This window comes from Theropithecus gelada, chromosome 14, assembly GCF_003255815.1.
Source record: "Theropithecus gelada isolate Dixy chromosome 14, Tgel_1.0, whole genome shotgun sequence".
Taxonomy (NCBI): Eukaryota; Metazoa; Chordata; class Mammalia; order Primates; family Cercopithecidae; genus Theropithecus; species Theropithecus gelada.
This window is the reverse complement of record NC_037682.1, coordinates 10,604,753-10,622,066: the sequence shown is the minus strand read 5'-3', so window position 1 is coordinate 10,622,066 and position 17,314 is coordinate 10,604,753. Positions and strand designations below refer to the sequence as shown.

Below are 17,314 nucleotides of genomic sequence, written 5' to 3'. Positions count from 1 at the left end.
CATCTGGCCAGGGGCTCCATCCAACACCTGGGCCGCCTCCTTCCCCCAGTCAGAGCTCAGACAGTAGGAGCTGCCACAGCGTGATCTTTATTAGGCTCCTCGGGCGGGGCGCGGAGGGAAAAAAGGGCTGGCCGGGCCCAGGCCAGGCTGCAGGCTTTGGCGACCTCTCAGAGCTGGGAGCGAGGTCCCGAAGGCAGGTCTGAGGGCAGAGCAGAGTCAGAGGTGTCTGTGGGCGTCCCCGACCTCCCAGGCTGCCCCGTGGTTTCCCGCCCTGCTTGGGGGTGAGCGGGGGTTAGTGAGCGGGTTAGTCTAGGGCCGGGGCCGCCGCACGGGGCGAGGCCCTGCTTACCAGTCCCGGTCAGGGTGGGCTGCGGGAGCCTCAGGCTGGAAGGCAGAGGACAGTGAGAGCCTGCCCCCAGGGTGGACCGGGGCAGGGGCGGGCCGTGGGGCGGCGCGGGGCACGTACCCACGGGGAAGTAGTGGGGGAGCCGGCTCCGGTAGATATCCTCGTCCTTCTCGCGGAACACGCAGATGATCAGCCGGTCCACCTGCGCCAGGGGCTGCTCAGCCGGGGCCGGGCCGCCACGCCTGGACCCAGGATCCTGTGACTGCCCGCCCCGGTGCAGGCTTTCACCTGCCTGGCTCCACGCCCTTCACAGAGGCTCAGGGCTGTGTGCCATCACCCCCATCTCGCCACCGCCAGGCGCCCTCGCGGAGGAGAAACAGGGAAGGAAAGGACGGGCCTGGCCCTGCGCCCTGCACCCTGATTCCCTGGGCGATGACGGGGGCTGGTCACTCTGGCCGGGATGCGGACCCCACCCTCGCCCGGGCCCAAGACTCACCTTGTCCTTGTGCTGCTCCAGCCACTCTCGCAGGGTTGCCAGCACGACCTCGGCCGCCGCCTCACAGGGGTAGCCTGAGGCGGGCATGGCAGGAGTGAGTCTCGGGCTCTGGCCCCGCCCCCTGCCTGCACCAGGCCCCGCCCACTCCCCGTCCCCCCCGGCCCCTCCCACTCCTGGCCCTTGCACTTCTTCCAGACTCACCAAACACGCCGGTGGAGATGCAGGGGAACGCCTGGGCGGGGAGGGGTGAGAGGGGGTTGGAACATTGTCACTGCGCCCCGCCTCCCGCCCTCCCCCGCGGGCCGCCCCTCACCGCCGAGCGGAGGCGGTGCTCCAGCAGCAGGTCCAGGCTGCTCAGGTAGCAGCTGCGGAGCTCGGCAGCCTGGCTGGCGCTGGGCTCTCCGTAGGCGATGGGTCCCACCGTGTGGATGACGTCTACGGGGGGCGACGGGGTCAGACCGGCGGGGTGTACGCGACCCTCAGCTCCCTCGCTTTCCCCTGCCGGCCTGGGCAGAAGGGGGCAGGAAACACCTTTCCCGCCAAGCGCTGAGCCTCCTCCGCGAAGGCCCCCACCCCTGTGGTCCCCCTCGAGCCTGAATCCGCACGCGCACAGCGCCCCCTCCCCATATCTGTATAGGTACGGCTGAGACCCGAGCGCGAGTGTGGGCACGAAGGCGTTGCCCCCCGGCTCCCTCCCCAGCCTCCACGCACGGTCTCCCCCATCTGCTTCCTGGGGGGTGCGGGGTGGGGGCCGGGTCTTGGCCCTTAAGGTTAAGAAGGGCCCCCTGAGGAGGTAGGTCCCCAGCACTCCTGTGGGGGCGCACCCCTGATGTCCCAGTGACACACGGGCGCCCTGTTGGGGACTCACACTTGGCCGGGAGCCGATAGCCGCCGGTGATCTTGGCCTTGCCAGTCTCACAGCTCTGCAGGGTCCGGCACTCGTCGGTAAGCAGGGGGCCGGCGGCCCGGTGAATGCAGCCGTCCACTGCAGGGAGGGCGGGCGGAACTGAGCTGGCCTGGCAAAGAAGGCTGCGGCCCCGGGCTGAGCACCCCTAGTCCCGAGAAGCCCCTCGTTGGTGCGAGGACCCACGCGGCGCCGCGCCCCAACCCCGTGGCCTCCGGCCGCTGCCTCCACCCCGCCCGAAGGGTTTCACATCTGGGGAAACCGAGGCGCACAGCGGGACTGCCCTGGGCCTGGCGGAAGTGGCGCAAGGAGGCCGGCAGGGGGCGCACCCGGCCCACCCTGTCCCTTCCAGGCCGCGCAGCCAGGGCCCAGGCAGGGCGGCTCCGGGAGGCGGGGTCCGCCGGCGCAGGAACCGCCGCCCGAGCCGAGGTGACTGGGAAGCTTCACCCTCCTCCCCGACGTCCCTCCCTAGCCTTGTCCCGGGCGTACCGCAGGGCCTGCGACCAGTCCCTGCCTCCGCCCGGGCCTCAGCGTCGGTGCGATCCCAAGGCCCACCTCCCCAGGCGGCGCCCCACCACGGGGCGGCGGCAAAGCCTAGGACCCATTTTGCGGATGAGGAAACAGAGGCCACCTTGTTACAAGGTGATCAGATCTGGTGCTGAAGCCTGGGTCTTCCAGCCGCGCGGGCAGGTGAGCCCGACGCCGGGGCCCGGGTCTCCTGGCGCACAAACTCCTGCTGGTTAATGAGCCGCCTCGTTAGCGCATCCGGCTTAATTGCGGCCCCGCCTGGGCTTGTTTATCCGAGGGCGGCTCCAGGGCCTCGCGAGCGACTCTGGGGACCCGGGCTCAGATAAACAACCCGGGCGCAGCGGGAGGCGTGGAGGAAACGCTCCAGCAGCCCAACCTCGCCAGGGCACCCGCAGGAGAGGCGCGGCCTCAGGCAGGCCTGGGTCCAGCCCGGGCTCACCCCTCATCGGCTGTAAGATCCTGCCCCTTCCCCTCTCTGGCGTCCACTGTGTCATCTGGAATACCGGGACAGCGACCTTCCCACAGAGGAAAACGCCGCGTGCTGGCCGGGAGGACACGGCCCATCTTTGGCAGCTCTGATCGCCCCCACCAGGAGCTCCTCAGGCACCAGCTGCCTGGTGCTCACAGGCGGGCATCAAGAGAGGACCATCATTCCCCATTTTACAGATGGACAAACTAAGGCCCCCTTCTCCTTCATCACCTCAGTCTCAGCACAGCTCCAGGGATGCCAGCTGGCTCACGCCCCTTTCTTTTGCTGTTTTCTCTTGTGCCCTAGGGGCACAATTAAACCTCATTCTGCAACTTTACCCAGAGCTGGCACCAGGCAATTTCCCAGAAAGTCCCAAGGATGGGTGGGCAGAGAGGTTAGGGGAACTCTGAGAATGGCTCAGGCCTGGATCCCTCCCACCTGCTCCTCTCCTCTGCAAGGAGGAAGGCAACTGTAGCCCAGTGGGAGGCTAAGATGGAGCAAGAAGGCAGGGCCCAGAGCAGGCCTCCAGGCTAGAGCTCCCAGTGCTGGGCAGTGAGTGTTCCGAATGGGGTGCTGTGGCTGGGCTGTGGAGCTGGGCAGCCTGAGTTCAAATCCCGGCTCTGCAGCCACAGATGTATGACCCCTCACATATCATTTAACCTCTCTGGGTCTCAGTTGCTTCATCTGGAAAATGGAATAACAGCACCCACCTCAGAGCTCATTGGGCTGTTGGAAGGATTGAGTTAACTTTGTAATGTGCTTAAGGCAGTATTTGGCAAGAATGGAGGTGATGTGAGTGTATCCTGTTATTACAACAGTGTGACTGTGGGCATGTTCGGGTATGTGTACATCCGTGTGATGGGAGGTGGGTGCACACAGGGTGTTCACAGTGTGTGGGGGTGAGCCCAGGGACCTGTCTGAGCTGGCTCTCCTAGGAGCCTCCCGGACCCTGCCCTGAAGGCCTCAGCCACCTGGCACCCAGGTGCTCATGGTCTCTGGGGGCTAACCCCCCTGCAGGCGACCTCGGCCAGCTGTGGGGGCCATTCGGAAGTGGAGCTCAGTGTTTCAGGGATTTAATGTTTCCTGTGGAAGTGGATGGGCCTGCCGCCAGGCCTTTGGGGCTGACCTGGGGGCATGAGGGAGGTGGAGGGAGCTGGAATCAATGCCAGCAGAGGGCTCAGGCCGGATGCCCCCTCCTCACTGCCAGCAGTTCCAGAACAGGGCCTGGGCCAGGTGATGGCTCTGCAGGGGCCCCAGGGGCTTTAGGGGAGGGGCTCCCCTAAAGCAGAGATGAGGGACAGGTCACTGTCAGCCCACTGCTGCCCCACCCTCACCCCAACAAGCTAGAGTGCAGCCTGGCCTCTCCTGCCTGTGTGTCCCTCCCTGTCCACACACCAGACTTCTTGCTCTCTCCCCTGCGAGTGCAGAGGGGAACCCCTGCACCCTGTTGTCCTTAGCCATAGGCCCAAAGGACCCCTCCCACACACACTCCCAGAGCCCCCTTAGCTCTGCCCTCCAGGCCCTGTCCTGGTTCTTACCTGGGGCTAAGCTAGGTCCCAGAGTCTCAAGCTTCCCGGGGTCCCATTCAGGGGAGATGCCCTTCCTTCCCTCTTCCCTCTTCCCTTTTCCCACCCCACCCCAAGGCAGCTGGAAAAGACCAGCAGCCCTGGTCCCAGGGGCTACCTGCTGGGAGGTGGGGTATTCCCAGTTCACAGGAGCTGACCAACCCTCAGTCTCCTCTCCAGGGCCCTCAGCCACCGAAACCAACCTCCAGGCTCCAGCTCAACCCTCACCCCAAGTCACCAGAAAACCTGGGGTCTTTCCTGGGGAGACAGAGCCCACTTGGGTGGCGGGGCCCCCCTGAGATGTTTCTCCACCAGGTCAAAGATGAAGCATTCCTCCACCTGTGGCCAGAAGACGGCCCCTAACACGCCTCTGCCTCCTCCCTGCAGCCCCTTCTTCCCTCTTCCCTCCTCTGCGTCTAAGCTCCCCTGATCTGGCTCCTTCACATCAGCCCTCTGTCTCACTATGTCATCCAGGCTGGAGTGCAGTGGCACAATCTTGGCTCACTGCAACCTCTGCCTCCCGGGTTCAAGTGATTCTTATGCCTCAGCTCCTGAGTAGCTGGGATTACAGGCACGCACCACTATGCCCAGCTAATTTTTTGTATTTTCGGTAGAGACGGGGTTTCACCATGTTGCCCAGGCTGGTCTCGAACTCCTGACCTCAAGTGATCCACCCGTCTCGGCCTCCCAAAATGCCGGGATTACACATGCGGGTCTGTTTTTTTTTTTTTTTTTTTGGAGACAGGCTCTTGCTACGTTGCCCTGCCTCAGCCTGGTAAGTAGGTGGTATTACTCACCCCCCATGGCCTTTGTCAGCCCTCTTGTTGCATAAGCACCTGTGTGGTGATTTACAGCCGCTGTCTTAAAATTTTTCCTGTTTATAGAAGAAGAAACCGAGGCACAGAGAGGGAAACTTGCCCACACAGCTAGAAGGTTGGGCTCCCAACCTCGGTGGCTCTGCTTCCTCTGGGACCATGAAAGGGCCTCGCCCTGAACCACTCTGGCTGACTGGTTCAAATGACCCCCGGTCCACGCTCTTCGGGAGGCAGTGTCTCCCCACATCAGTACGTCCTCTCCCAGCAGAGGGGCTGCCCTGGTGGCCTCTTGTTGCACAGTGTTCTGAGGCCACTGCCTTTCTGGATGGTTTGGCTGCCCCCAGCGCTGACGGCTCCCTCCATCCAGTGGGCTCTCCCATCTCCTTCGTGAGCTCTGGTTCCTCAGGCCACTCCTCAAATGCTGCGTCTGCCCTCACCTGAGCCCGGAGGAACCTCTCTCTGCCCCAAGCCCTGGCCTCTGAGCAGCCCTTGGCCCTCCGCCCCATCTTAGGCATGTCCCTGCTTTGCTGTGGTAAAGCCCTGCCTGCCTGCCTTCCACCCAGCCTCTGTGCACCTCCCATAGAAGGATGTTGAGGAAGGAAGGAGGGCTGGGTCGAGTGATTGCCCATGGCCCTGGGCATTCCTGGGGCAGTGGAGGGCACCAGGAGTGGGCAGGCTGGGGCTGGAGCCAGGCTGTCCTCAGAGCCAGCAGAGGCGGAAGGCAGGCGGGCTCCAGTGGGGCCATCCACCAAAGTGCTTAGGATGAGTTGGCCGCTATTTAGGGTGCTGTAATATTCATGAAGGGAAGATTAGATATTTAAATTTATTCAGCAATAAATGCGTCTCAGTGGGAGAGCATTCCTCATGCTAAACAAACAAGCAGGCAGGGGCTAATTAATTATTTACAGGAACATGAGGAGGCCAGTGGCCCGGGGTACCAGGAGGGCAGCTGTGCCCCTGCTGAGGCCAGGGCACCCCAACCTGCAGGCCTGGACCTGCCCCTGGTCTCGCTATGCTCCCCCGTTCTCCCTGCCATCCCGTGGGGCTGGCCTATGGTGTGCCTTCTTTGGGATTTCTCTTCCCAGAATTCCTGGCCACGAGATTGCTGGTGATTTGGGGCAAGTCACTTAACCTCTCTGAGTCTCAGAGCTCTGGCCTCAAGAGAGTGGTGGGGGCTCGGAGGGGGGGCTCATGCCTGTAATCTCAGCACTTTGGGAGGCTGAGGTGGGAGGGTTGCTTGAGCTCAGGAGTTTGAGACCAGCCTGGACAACACAGTAAGACCTCATCTCAGAAAAAAAGAAAAAAAAGTGGTGGGGAGCACTGAGATATGCTGGGAGGTGTCAAGGATTCGGGAGACTGAGGACCAGGGAGGTTAAGCAACTTGTCCAAGGCCCAACAGTGAGAGCAGGGGCAGAAACTAATATCTGTAGTATTTTATTTATTTATTTATTTTTGAGATAGGTTTTTGCTCATTGCCCAGGCTGGAGTGCAATGGCATGATCTTGGCTCACTGCAACCTCTGCCTCCTAGGTTCAAGCAATTCTCCTGCCTCAGCCTCCTGAGTAGCTGGGATTACAGGTGCGTGCCATGATGCATGGCTAATTTTTGTATTTTTAGTAGAGATGGGGTTTTGCCATGTTGGTCAGGATGGTCTCGAACTCCTGACCTCATGATCCGCCCACCTCGGCCTCCCAAAGTGCTAGGATTATAGGCGTGAGCCACCGCGCCTGACCAAGACTCACATTATTAACCCTCATCTTACGGAAGTAGTGATGGGCTCAGAGAGGGAAAGTCACTTTCCCAGAGCCACACAGCAAAGTGTAAGGCCTTGCCTGGGCAGCTCTCGCCCCTGCTCCCCACCTTCCTAGACTCCTGTGGGCCCCAAGTGTAGGGAGGTGAGCAGGAAGCGGGGCCTGGTTGTGAGGGTGAGTGGGGCCTGGGCTGGCTGGGTCTCCGGCCTGCCCTGTGACTATAGCGTCTGGCCCTGCCTCTCAGGTGCCGAGTCTCATACCTCTCTAGCTCAACCTCACGCCTCTGAAATGAGCTTCCGGGGGCTGTGTGGGGGGATCCCCTTTTTACAGATGGGAGGCTGAGGCTCAGCCACGGACTTCACAGGCAGGGGATTCCTTTGCCCCGTCATGCTCTTGGGGGCCTTGTATCTCAGGGACGGGCCGCACTGCCAGGGTAGAGGTGCCCCTGAGAAGGCAGGCAGGAGGGGCTGGGGACAGAGGGCCTTGGGGAGGCAGAGGTGTGAGTTGGGGGTTGGGGGAGGGGTGTGCTTCCCTTCCAGCCCAGGAAGGACGAGGGGTCTGGGCTCCAGGGACCACTCCCGCCTGGACAGCTAGGCACAACCTGCAGGGCATTGGCAGCCGAGCCTTGGTGCAGCCCGTGCTGGTTTCCCTTTCCGGAGGAGGGCTACAGAAATACCAGATGCTAAGGCAGAAAGGGGCCAGGCTCCCCGGGAAATGGGCAAACTGAGTCTCTGAGAGGGTACCAACTGCATCAAGGGCAGACACCTGACCTGCTGCCCCAGGCTTCAAACACTGCAGAGGGAAGGTTTAGCCACAAAGCCTGGATAAGTGACCCACTCAAGGGTCCTGCACTCTCTTCTCTCCCAGCCCACTCCTCATTCTCTACCTCTGGCTTCTATTCAACTCCCAGGCCAAGACCCTGAGTGACAGCCCATTGCCGAACCATCGTTGCCTCTGCCCACACCCTCCTGGTCACCCATTTAATCAACAAACCCTAGCCAGCCCCAGCTCTGTGCTAGGCTTGGGCTCAGCCCAGTGGGGTGCAGAGCCCATCTTCACCAGGCCCCACTCTCTCGGTGCCAAGGCGGGTGGGTGCCCCAGGGACAAGATGGATGGACAACAGCTCTGTGATGTGATCTGAAATTCATTACGGGGTGAGATCAGCTCCTTAAATGGGGATTTGAAAACATTAGGGCTTCATTATGTACACAACGGCAGTGCCTCATTCATCATGCAAAAATCACTCCCGTTATTAAAAATCCCTATGGCAGCTGCATGCAGGGGCTTGGTGGCATCGTGCCTGCTGGGGGGCAGAGCAGGAGCTCCACAGTCCTGCCTGGTCAAAGCTGTGGCCATGGGACAGGGGCCCAAGTCCCAGCATCCCTCTTACACAAGGGGCCAGCTGTGGGGTGGGGTGGGAAGTGAGGTTCAGCTCCAGGGACTTAGTGCCTCAGTTTCTTCATCTGCAAAATGAAGATGCTAATGATGCCTCCCATAGGGCTGGGTGAGGGTGTGTGAGATTCTGCAGGGAGAGGTTCAAAGGGCGCTGGTGGCCATGTCATGAGTACTGAGAATGCCTGGCTGCTGTTGGCACCATCATCATCAACTGGGGTCAGGCAGGGGTGGCAGGAAGGCCTGGGGGCCTTTCCTTGGGGAAGGGCATGCGCCACCTGTCATAAAACCTCCCATGGCTCCCCAGGATACGTGGAAAAAAATCCTCAACTCCAACAAAGCTTTCAAGGACTCTCTGGGACTCCCTGCAGCCTCCCCCTCAGATGAATTCGCTACCTCCCGTGCCCCTCCTACTGGCTCAAACTCTGCACCATTCAAAAAATGCGGACGAGGGCTGGGGGGCAGCGTGCCACATGCCAGCCCTATGTAAGGGCCAGGAGTCCTGTGGCCACAGTTCTAGGGACAGGACACGCAGCTCTAAGTTGTGGCGGTGGTGAAAAAGGAGAAGGGGAAAATGGAGCTGGACCAGAGGGAGGAGGGAGGAGCAGGCTGTTCAAAGGATGAGGTGGCCCCTCCCAGGATGTGGCATTTGAGCAGAGCCCCGAGTAATGAGAAAGAACTGGCTTTGGAAGGAGGTGGGGAGGAGAGTCCCGGATGAGAGTCAGGTGGGAGGCTCAGGAAAGGCAGAGCCCTGTGGCAGGAACAGGCCAGCAGGTGAGGCTGGGAGGGCGCGCTGCCTCTACAGGACCTCCTGGGCAGTGCGAGGAATCGAGCAACCGGGAATTGGTTGCAGCACGGTGGGAAGTTTCCAACAGTGGAGGGATGTGTTCTGATTCGGCCTCTGGGCCCTCTTCTGTTCCCTCTTTCTGGCACGCCCTTCCCTTCTATGCTGAAGCACAGCCCCTACCCCTGCCGTTTGCCAGACAGCCCCATGCCAGAGGGTCCTGGCACGCCCACCCTGCACACACAACACCCATGAGACTGGCACAGGGACAGGTGCGGGGACTGCCCATCCCCTTGGGCTGCCTGCTTCTTCTGAGCTCAGCCCTGCTGGGGAGGGGAGGGCCGCACACAGTCCCGCCTCCAGAGGGCTGAGGCTGGCCACAGGTCACGGAGGTCACGTTATCTGCTAGTGGAGCAAGGCCACGGCTAATCGGAGCGGCCGGAGCTGAGCCTTTTCCTAGCGGCGGCGGGAACCAATCACGGATTAGCAGCGGCCGGGCGATGGGAGATAGCGCCGGAGCAGGGCGCGGAGCGCTCGGGAGCCGGGAAGGAGTCGAGTGCTGAATACTTAGAGGCCTGGGCGAATCCTCCCAGGCCTGCCCGTCTACGAACAGAGAGCCAGTCAGAGCCAGAGAGGAAGAACGACGGGAGAAGGGAGAGGGAGCCAGAGAGAGGCAAAGTGTGGAGGGAGAAATGGAGAAAACGAGGGAGAGAGGGAAGTGGCAAGAGAAAGACCTGATGGAGAGAGGCAGGGTTGCAGGGGAGAGTGCTCGGCTGGCCCCCAAGGTCCCAGCATGTGTATGAGGAGGGACGGCCCTGGGTGGCGGCTTCTGAGCAGGTGAGGGAGTCTGCGGTGGGGCCTGGGGAGAGGTGAGAGGTGTGCTCCACGCACACACAGGCGCCCAGGGTTGGGGTGCGGGCACGGGACAGGGTGTTGTCCACATGGCAGGCCTTCACTAAACAGAGCAGTGGAGGGGGTGTCGGAGGGGCTGCCCTGACATGGGAAGGCGAAACTAGGTGGGAGGGTTGCGACAGGAGGCAGAGGAGCACTCGGGAAGCCCAGCCACCCTGGCTTCTCTTGGGTGGGAAGGAGCTGGGCCCGGGTGTAGGGGACACACACACACGGACTTGCCCTGCGGGCACAGGGTGCAGGGGTGCTCAGGGCCGACGGCATGGGGGCAGGGGCAGCTGCACCCACACAGGCAGGCCCACTCCTGCAGTTTGGGTGGGGTTGCTGACCTCAGGAAGGCCCCAGACCGAATGTGGGGAGGGTGGGGATGGGGTTCCATCCTGTCCTGCCCGCCTGCCGGGGATCTGCCTGACTCCCTCTCACCCACCCCAGGAGCTGACCCTTTGGGGCGCTGGCCAGGCTGGAGTAGAGATGGCGGCCACGCAGCCAGAGGAAGGCGGCCCTGAATTAATCTGTCACTAAAGCTTGGCCGTGGCAGGCGCAGTCATGATTTAGATGAATAATTGAAACGCTCCGATACATTTATTATCCCTTTAGTGCAAAAGTGGCAGAGAAAGACGAGGGGTAATTGAAAAAGAGCGCACAAATCTCCCCGAGAAAGCGGGCTCCTTATCGCCGAGTAAACATTTCAGTCCTAATAAACAGGAGAGACACGCGTCAGGGCCCTGTCGATTCCCATCCTGATTTAGGACCTGCCTCCCTTCTTACCATACAATAGGAGAGTGTTTTAAAAAATGTTTTTATTGAGCCAGTAAAAGCTTTCCAGGAGGGAGGTGGGAGAGAGGAGGGGGCCTGGCAGTCACCAGGCCAAAGGGTCTGTCGGGAAGGCTGGTGGCTGCCCCAAGCCCATCAGGCCTCCCTGAAGCTGACACAGGCCCTCTCCCTGGGGGCCCTCCATCCTGCTCTACCTGCAGAACTCCTATTTAGCCTTTGGGACCCAAGTCAAATGCTCCCTCTGCTGGGAAGCCTCCTACCAAACTGGGTCTCCCTGAAGGCTGAGTCCCAGCATTTGGCATAGCCCCCACAACTCAGAGACAGCCCCAGGGAGGAATGGGCAGTAGGGAAGTAGGGGGACTTCCCCGGGACTCACTGCATTGCCAGCACCATCTAGTTCGGCACCAGGGCCTGGTGGGTGGGGGTTCAGGCCCAGAGTGAGGCAGGCACAGTATTCCTGTGCCCTCCAGGTTAAATCCCTTTAGCCCCAGCAGCCCCTGGGGCTTTCACTGCACTGGGGGTGCCCGGGAGACTCCCGTCTCTGCTCCCCTGAGACTGCAGCCCTCTCTTGCTATGAATCACTGCACATTTGCTGTAAAAACAGTGGGCTTGGACCCCAAAGCCCTGCAGGCCAGGCCCAGTCCCATCTTCTGAGCCCCAGTTGTGCCTGCCCCTACTGGCAGGAACTCCACACCACCACCCACACCAGGGTGTTGACTGAGGTATGGGCTGGGGTGTTGGCTGGGGTGTTGGTTGGGGTGTTAGCTGGGGTGTTGACTGGGGTATTCGTTGGCGTGTTGTCTGGGGTGTTGGTTGGGGTATTGGTTGGGGTGTTGGTTGGGGTGTTGGAGTATTGGCTGGCGCATTGGCCAGGGCATTGGCTGGTATGTTGGTTGGGGTGTTGGCTGGGGTGTTGCTTGGGGTGTTAGTTGGGGTGTTGGCTGGCATGTTGGTTGAGGTGTTGGCTGGCATGTTGGTTGGCATGTTGCTGGGGTGTTGGCTGGGGTGTTGACTGGCATATTGGTTGGTGTGTTGGTTGGGGTGTTGTGTTGGCTGGGGTGTTGGTGTGTTGGCTGGGGTGTTGGCTGGTGTGTTGGCTGGTATGTTGGCTGGGGTGTTGGTTGGGGTGTTGCTTGGGGTGTTAGTTGGGGTGTTGGCTGGCATGTTGGTTGGCATGTTGCTGGGGTGTTGGTTGGGGTGTTGGCTGGTGTGTTGGTTGGGGTGTTGGCTGGTGTGTTGGTTGGGGTGTTGGCTGGTATGTTGGCTGGGGTGTTGGTTGGGGTGTTGTGTTGGCTAGGGTGTTGGTTGGGGTGCTGGTTGGGGTGTTGGTTGGGGTGTTGGTTGGGGTGTTGGTTGGGGTGTTGGTTGGGGTGTTGGCTGGTGTGTTGGTTGGGGTGTTGGCTGGCATGTTGGCTGGCATGTTGGTTGGCATGTTGCTGGGGTGTTGGCTGGGGTGTTGACTGGCATATTGGTTGGCATGTTGGGGTATTGGCTGGCATGTTGGCTGGGGTGTTGGGGTGTTGGTTGGGGTATTGCCTGGTGTGTTGGGGTGTTGGCTGGTGTGTTGGTTGGCATATTAGCTGGTGTGTTGGTTGGGGTGTTGGCGTGTTGGTTGGGGTATTGCCTGGTGTGTTGGGGTGTTGGCTGGTGTGTTGGTTGGCGTATTGGCTGGTGTGTTGGTTGGGGTGTTGGCTGGGGTGTTGGGGTGTTGGTTGGGGTATTGCCTGGTGTGTTGGGGTGTTGGCTGGTGTGTTGGTTGGCATATTGGCTGGTGTGTTGGTTGGGGTGTTGGCTAGGATGCTGGTTGGGTGTTGGCTAGAATGCTGGTTGGGGTATTGGCTAGGGTGTTGCCTACTGCCCCACTCCATTGAGGGACTGGCAGGCTGGCAGTCCCCCCCAGGGTGAGGGGATGGGATGAGGGTGCCAGACTGACAGCTGTGTTCCCAGCTCACTGCACCACAGATGTTAATTATTTACTTCAGAGCAGGAAGCTCTTCTAGGGGCTCAGAATCTCCCATAATCCTGCCCTCAGGGAGAGTCCAGAATGGACTCCAGAATGGCCACCGGAATGGTGGGGAAGCAGGCAATGAAGAACAAACACAAAACACAAGCAGGGAACCAGGGCTGTGGGACGAAGACACGGAGCAGTGGTGTGTGTCAGGGTTCTGGGCAGAGTGGCTGGGGCAGGCAGGATGGCCCTTGTGCTTATTCGAACAATGGGTGGGTGGTCATGGGAGGGGCGTGGGTAGAGGCCTGAACTCATGTAGGAGGGATGTCCAGGGACTCCAGGGGAAGACGGGTGTGTCTGGGCAGAGTCAGGTGGGGTCTAACTTGGGCAGGTAGGGGACTAGAGCTGGATGAACTCAAAGGATGGTGGGAGGAGCAGGGGTATAGGGGAGGGCAGAGCATCTCCGGGGCCCAGGCTGGGCTCCATTCCAGCCCCAGCCTCGTCCCTACCACAGCCCCCTCCCCGCCACCTCCACTGTGTTCCAATCACATTAGCAGAGTGACAGGCCCAGCAAGCACTAGCGGCGGCTCCATAAATCTCAGCCCATGTTAAAAGGCTGGACTCTGGGCCCACTTCCTCCAGGGGCACCCGCCCCGTCCATCTCTGCATCAGTCGGGTTGTGTGAGAGGCCTGTGCCAGTCGCTCCTCACCCCTAAATGCTGGAAGGGGAACCAGAGAGGCTTCCACCGTGCCCCTGAGTGGCCAGGGCAGGGCCCCTCCACTTCCTAGAGTGAGGTTACTGGCCATCTGTGAGCCACTCCTGATTTGCCAAAACATCTGTGGTTTCCACTGGTTGCCCTTGGGTAAGGTCGCTGCTTAATGCATAGAGTCCCTGGGATTGCAGTGGAGGTGCCACCTCCTTCTAGAAGCCTTCCTGATGCCCAAGCAGGGACAGGCACTCTTCATCAAGCTCCTACGGTGCCACTCCTACCCCACACCCACACCACAGATCACCCACCTTTACCTGTAGTTCATTCATTCAATAAACTTTTTTTTTTTTTTTGGAGACAGGGTCTCACTCTGTCACCCAAGCTGGAGTGCAGTAGTGCGATCTTGGCTCACTGTAGCCTCTGCCTATGGAGTTCAAGCAATTCTCCTGCCTCAGCCTCCTGAGTATCTGTGATTACAGGTGTGTACCACCATGCCCAGCTAATTTTTGTATTTTTAGTAGAAAAGGCTAATTTTTGTATTTTAGGGTTTTACCATGTTGGCCAGGCTGGTCTTCATCTCCTGACCTCGTGATCTGCCCACCTCAGCCTCCCAAAGAACTGGAATTACAGGTGTGAGCCACCACTCCCAGCCTTAATTTTTATATTTTTAGTAAAGACAGGGTTTCACCATCTTGGCCAGGCTGGTCTCTAACTCCTGACCTGAGGTGATCCACCTGCCTCGGCCTCCCAAACTGCTGGGATTACAGGCATGAGCCACCATGCCTGGCCCCTTGTTCCTTGTTTTTTGAGACAGGGTCTAACTCTGTCACCCTGGCTGGAGTGCCGTGGCACAATCACAGCTCACTGAAGCCTTAACCACCCGGGCTCAAGTGATCCTCCTACCTCAGCCTCCTGAGCTATGACTATAGGCACACGTGCTACCATAGTTGGTTGATTTCTTTTTTTTTTTTTTTTTGTAGAGATGGGGTCTTACTATGTTCCCCAGGCTGCTCCCAAGTTCCTGTGCTCAAGCAATCCTCCTGCCTCGGCCTCCCAAAGTGCTGGGATTACAGGCTGGGATTACAAACATTTATTGAGCACTTGTAAGTGCCAGCCCCGGTTCTGGGTGCAAGAGATAGTCTTTCATTTTCAGGGGTAGAAGACAAGGAACATCATATATAAGTAAATCATATAGCACGTTAGAAGGAGACAGGTGCTCAGAAAAATTAAAACCAGAGCAGGGCGGGGGCCGAGGGAGTGCCAGCATGGGGCAGGGGAGGCAGCCGCAATTTCAGCTAGGGGCCAGGGTGGGCCCTCCTGAGAGACGACATTCAAGTGAAGGCCTGTCAGAGTGAACGGAGCAGCCGCGTGGACAACTGGAGCAAGGGCACTGCAGGCAGAAGGAACTGCCAGGGCAAAGGCCCGGAGGCAGGAGTGGGCGGGGCCTGTCCAGGGAGGCCAGGGTGGCCGGAGCAAAGTGGGGAGGGTGGCAGCGTGGAGGTGACTGTCAGAGGTGACTGGGGACCTGACGAACCATGCTAAGGAACTTGCCCCAGGCCCTGAGTGAGATGAGAACCCTGGCAGGGTTGTGGCTGAAGAGACTTGATGAGCTGGTGTGGGACTGAAAGGCCACCCCCTTTGTGATCCTTTATCTTCCTGAACTGAAGAGCTAAGGATCTCGCTCCTCACAGGCTCTCTGGGCTCCTGGGCCATCTCGTGTCTCTGCACCTCTTGGCTGGGCTCCAGCCATTCCTGTGTCAGAGCCTCCCTAAATTCCCCTCCCTCTCCTCCACTTTCAGGCCTTTGCCTGCGCCGTTCCCTCTGCCCGGGACACCCTTCCCAGCACTCTTCACTGGGCTCACGCCTATGCATCCCTCAGATTGCAGTGGAGGCACCACCTCCTTCTAGAAGCCTTCCTGATGCCCGAGCAGGGACAGGCACTCCTCATCAAGCTCCTACGGTGCCACTCCCACCCCCAAGCCCACACCACAGATCACCCTGTGTCTTGGTGGTGCTGTCATCTGCACTGGGAGCTCACGGGACAGAGGCCAGGCCCATCTGTGCCCGGCAGTACCTGTCCCGGCACCCAGCTCAGGGAGCCCGGCACACAAGGGTAATGAATGAACAGAGGAAGGGCAGGGTGCTGTGGGTGGGACACGCAGGTGTCAGGTCTGCAAAGTGTCCTCCAAAAGGACAGGCTTCGGAAGGGGGTCCTAGGTGGCCTGTTTTCAGGACCACAGTCCCCAGCAAAGCCCCTTATTCTGTGAGGCCTCCAGGGAGCTGTGACCTCCATGGGGACAGCTAGAGGAGAATGGGGAGGAGGGAAAACATTTCAGCCACAAACAGACCCCCATTCTGCATCCTGGCTGGTCACTGACAGCTCTTAACGCTGCTCTTATTTATTCCTGACCTTCATGCCCCTTTTATTTTTCCCCCTTTTAAAACCTGGCCTGGGCCCCGCCACCACTGCCGTAAACACGGCCCCCGGGATTTATCCGACGGCGCATTAACCCCTGGCCCCTGGCTCACCAATCATCCTGCTGCCTGTGCAGACAGCGGGCAGCCCGGCCAGCTGGGGGGCTGAGGGACTGGGCTAAGGGGCTGATGTGGTCTGCTCTGGGTGGGCTGGCCATGAGGCAGGTGCTGGGGGTACAGGGACACCCCCACTTGGTACCTGTGACCTGGCCTGTATCACTTGCGGCCAGGTCCACCCTGACCTCTGACCTCCTGCTTGCCTGCCTGGCCCCGCCAGAACCCCTGCTCCGTTGTGGTCGTTAACAATGGCAATGGTCGTTAACAAAAGCTGACAGGTCTCTCCCTGTCCTGGCTGCAGAGCCCAAGGTCCAACGGCAGGGCAGAGATGATAATTTTGCCCTCACAGGTGGGGAAACTGAGGCCAAGAGGGACAGAGCTGCCCAAGGTCACAGGGAGATCAAGGTCAGGGCTGGGTTTTTTCCACCACACTTGTGGCCCCCGCCCAGTTACAGAGCAGGAGGCCTGCCTTCAGAGGGGTGGGGAGCTGGCCCGGGTTGTCTGGTGGTGAGGGTGCCAGGCCTGCCATCCAGGTCTCCAGCTCTGGGGAGGGAGGCACCCTGTGAGGACAGCGGGGAAGGTGGATGGCAATGAGCTGGGCGCCGGGGCTGAGGGGCAGGGGAGGAACAGACTCGGCAGGGGAGATGCCACACCGCACCCCCACCCCCACCAAGACAGAAGGTCCACTCACCGCCACCGCCTCCGAGCAGGGAGCTGTTGGCTGCAAGAGAGAGAGACAAAGGCAGATCAGTGGGGAAGGGGCTGCGATGGGAGTATCAGCCCTGAGGGGAGGGTGAGGTCAAGATGGGAGTGGGCTGCCAGCTGGGTCTTCAGACTTGAGCCCTCTGGGGCGGTGGTAGATGATGGTGGAGAGAGAGGAGGTTCCTCATGGGCCTAGGGTTTGTAGGGTGGTGGGGCTGGGGACACAGGAAAGTTACCAGGGCCTGCCCGCTCACCCGAACGCAAGTGCATGGGTGGTCCAGAGAGGCGGATGGCCCCTGCCATGGCCCTTTCATTCCTTTGCTCTTTTGCCCACAGTATCTCCTAAGGCCGGTCAGCGCCAGGCCTGGTGCAGAGATGTGGGGAGGAAAGGATCTGTCCCCAGGGCTCACAGCTTCCGGCAGGGCACAGCCTGGAAGCCACTAGGAAGCAACTGCACCTTTGCAACCGGGCTAAGCGCTGCCCAGGGCCAGAGCTGGAGGACTGAGAACTCGGGGCAGCGCTGGGGGGCGCAGATGGGGGCGGGGGTGGGGGCAAGGCGCCCAACTGCAAGAGGGGCAAGGCACGCCAGGTAAGGGCCTGGAACACCGCCACTGAAGCCAAAGCCGGATCAACAGCGGGGTGACAGGCCATGTGGCCTCATGCCTCAGTTTCCCCATGTGGGAGAACAG

General features: G+C 60.3%; 1 protein-coding gene across 1 annotated transcript; it reads right to left on the bottom strand.

Moving 5' to 3' along the window:
• Positions 1 to 71: 71 nt before the first annotated feature.
• MACROD1 (MACRO domain containing 1) lies at positions 72 to 16,928 on the bottom strand. Its single transcript, XM_025355296.1, has 9 exons — positions 16,880 to 16,928; positions 16,615 to 16,644; positions 1,711 to 1,827; positions 1,156 to 1,277; positions 1,044 to 1,074; positions 843 to 916; positions 467 to 548; positions 350 to 384; positions 72 to 199 (listed from the first exon to the last, which is right to left on the bottom strand). Exons 1-8 carry the CDS (start codon positions 16,926 to 16,928, stop codon positions 380 to 382), a joined length of 510 nt encoding a protein of 169 aa, XP_025211081.1. The 3' UTR covers positions 72 to 199; positions 350 to 379.
• Between the last annotated feature and the right edge of the window lie 386 nt (positions 16,929 to 17,314).

Coding starts and splice junctions, on each gene's coding strand:
- MACROD1 (XM_025355296.1), bottom strand. CDS start 16,928: ATGGCAGGGGCCATCCGCCTCTCTGGACCACCCATGCACTTGCGTTCG. Junction 16,645..16,879: donor ACCCATGCACTTGCGTTCGG/GTGAGCGGGCAG, acceptor TCTCTCTTGCAG/CCAACAGCTCCCTGCTCGGA. Junction 917..1,043: donor CATCTCCACCGGCGTGTTTG/GTGAGTCTGGAA, acceptor TGCCCGCCTCAG/GCTACCCCTGTGAGGCGGCG.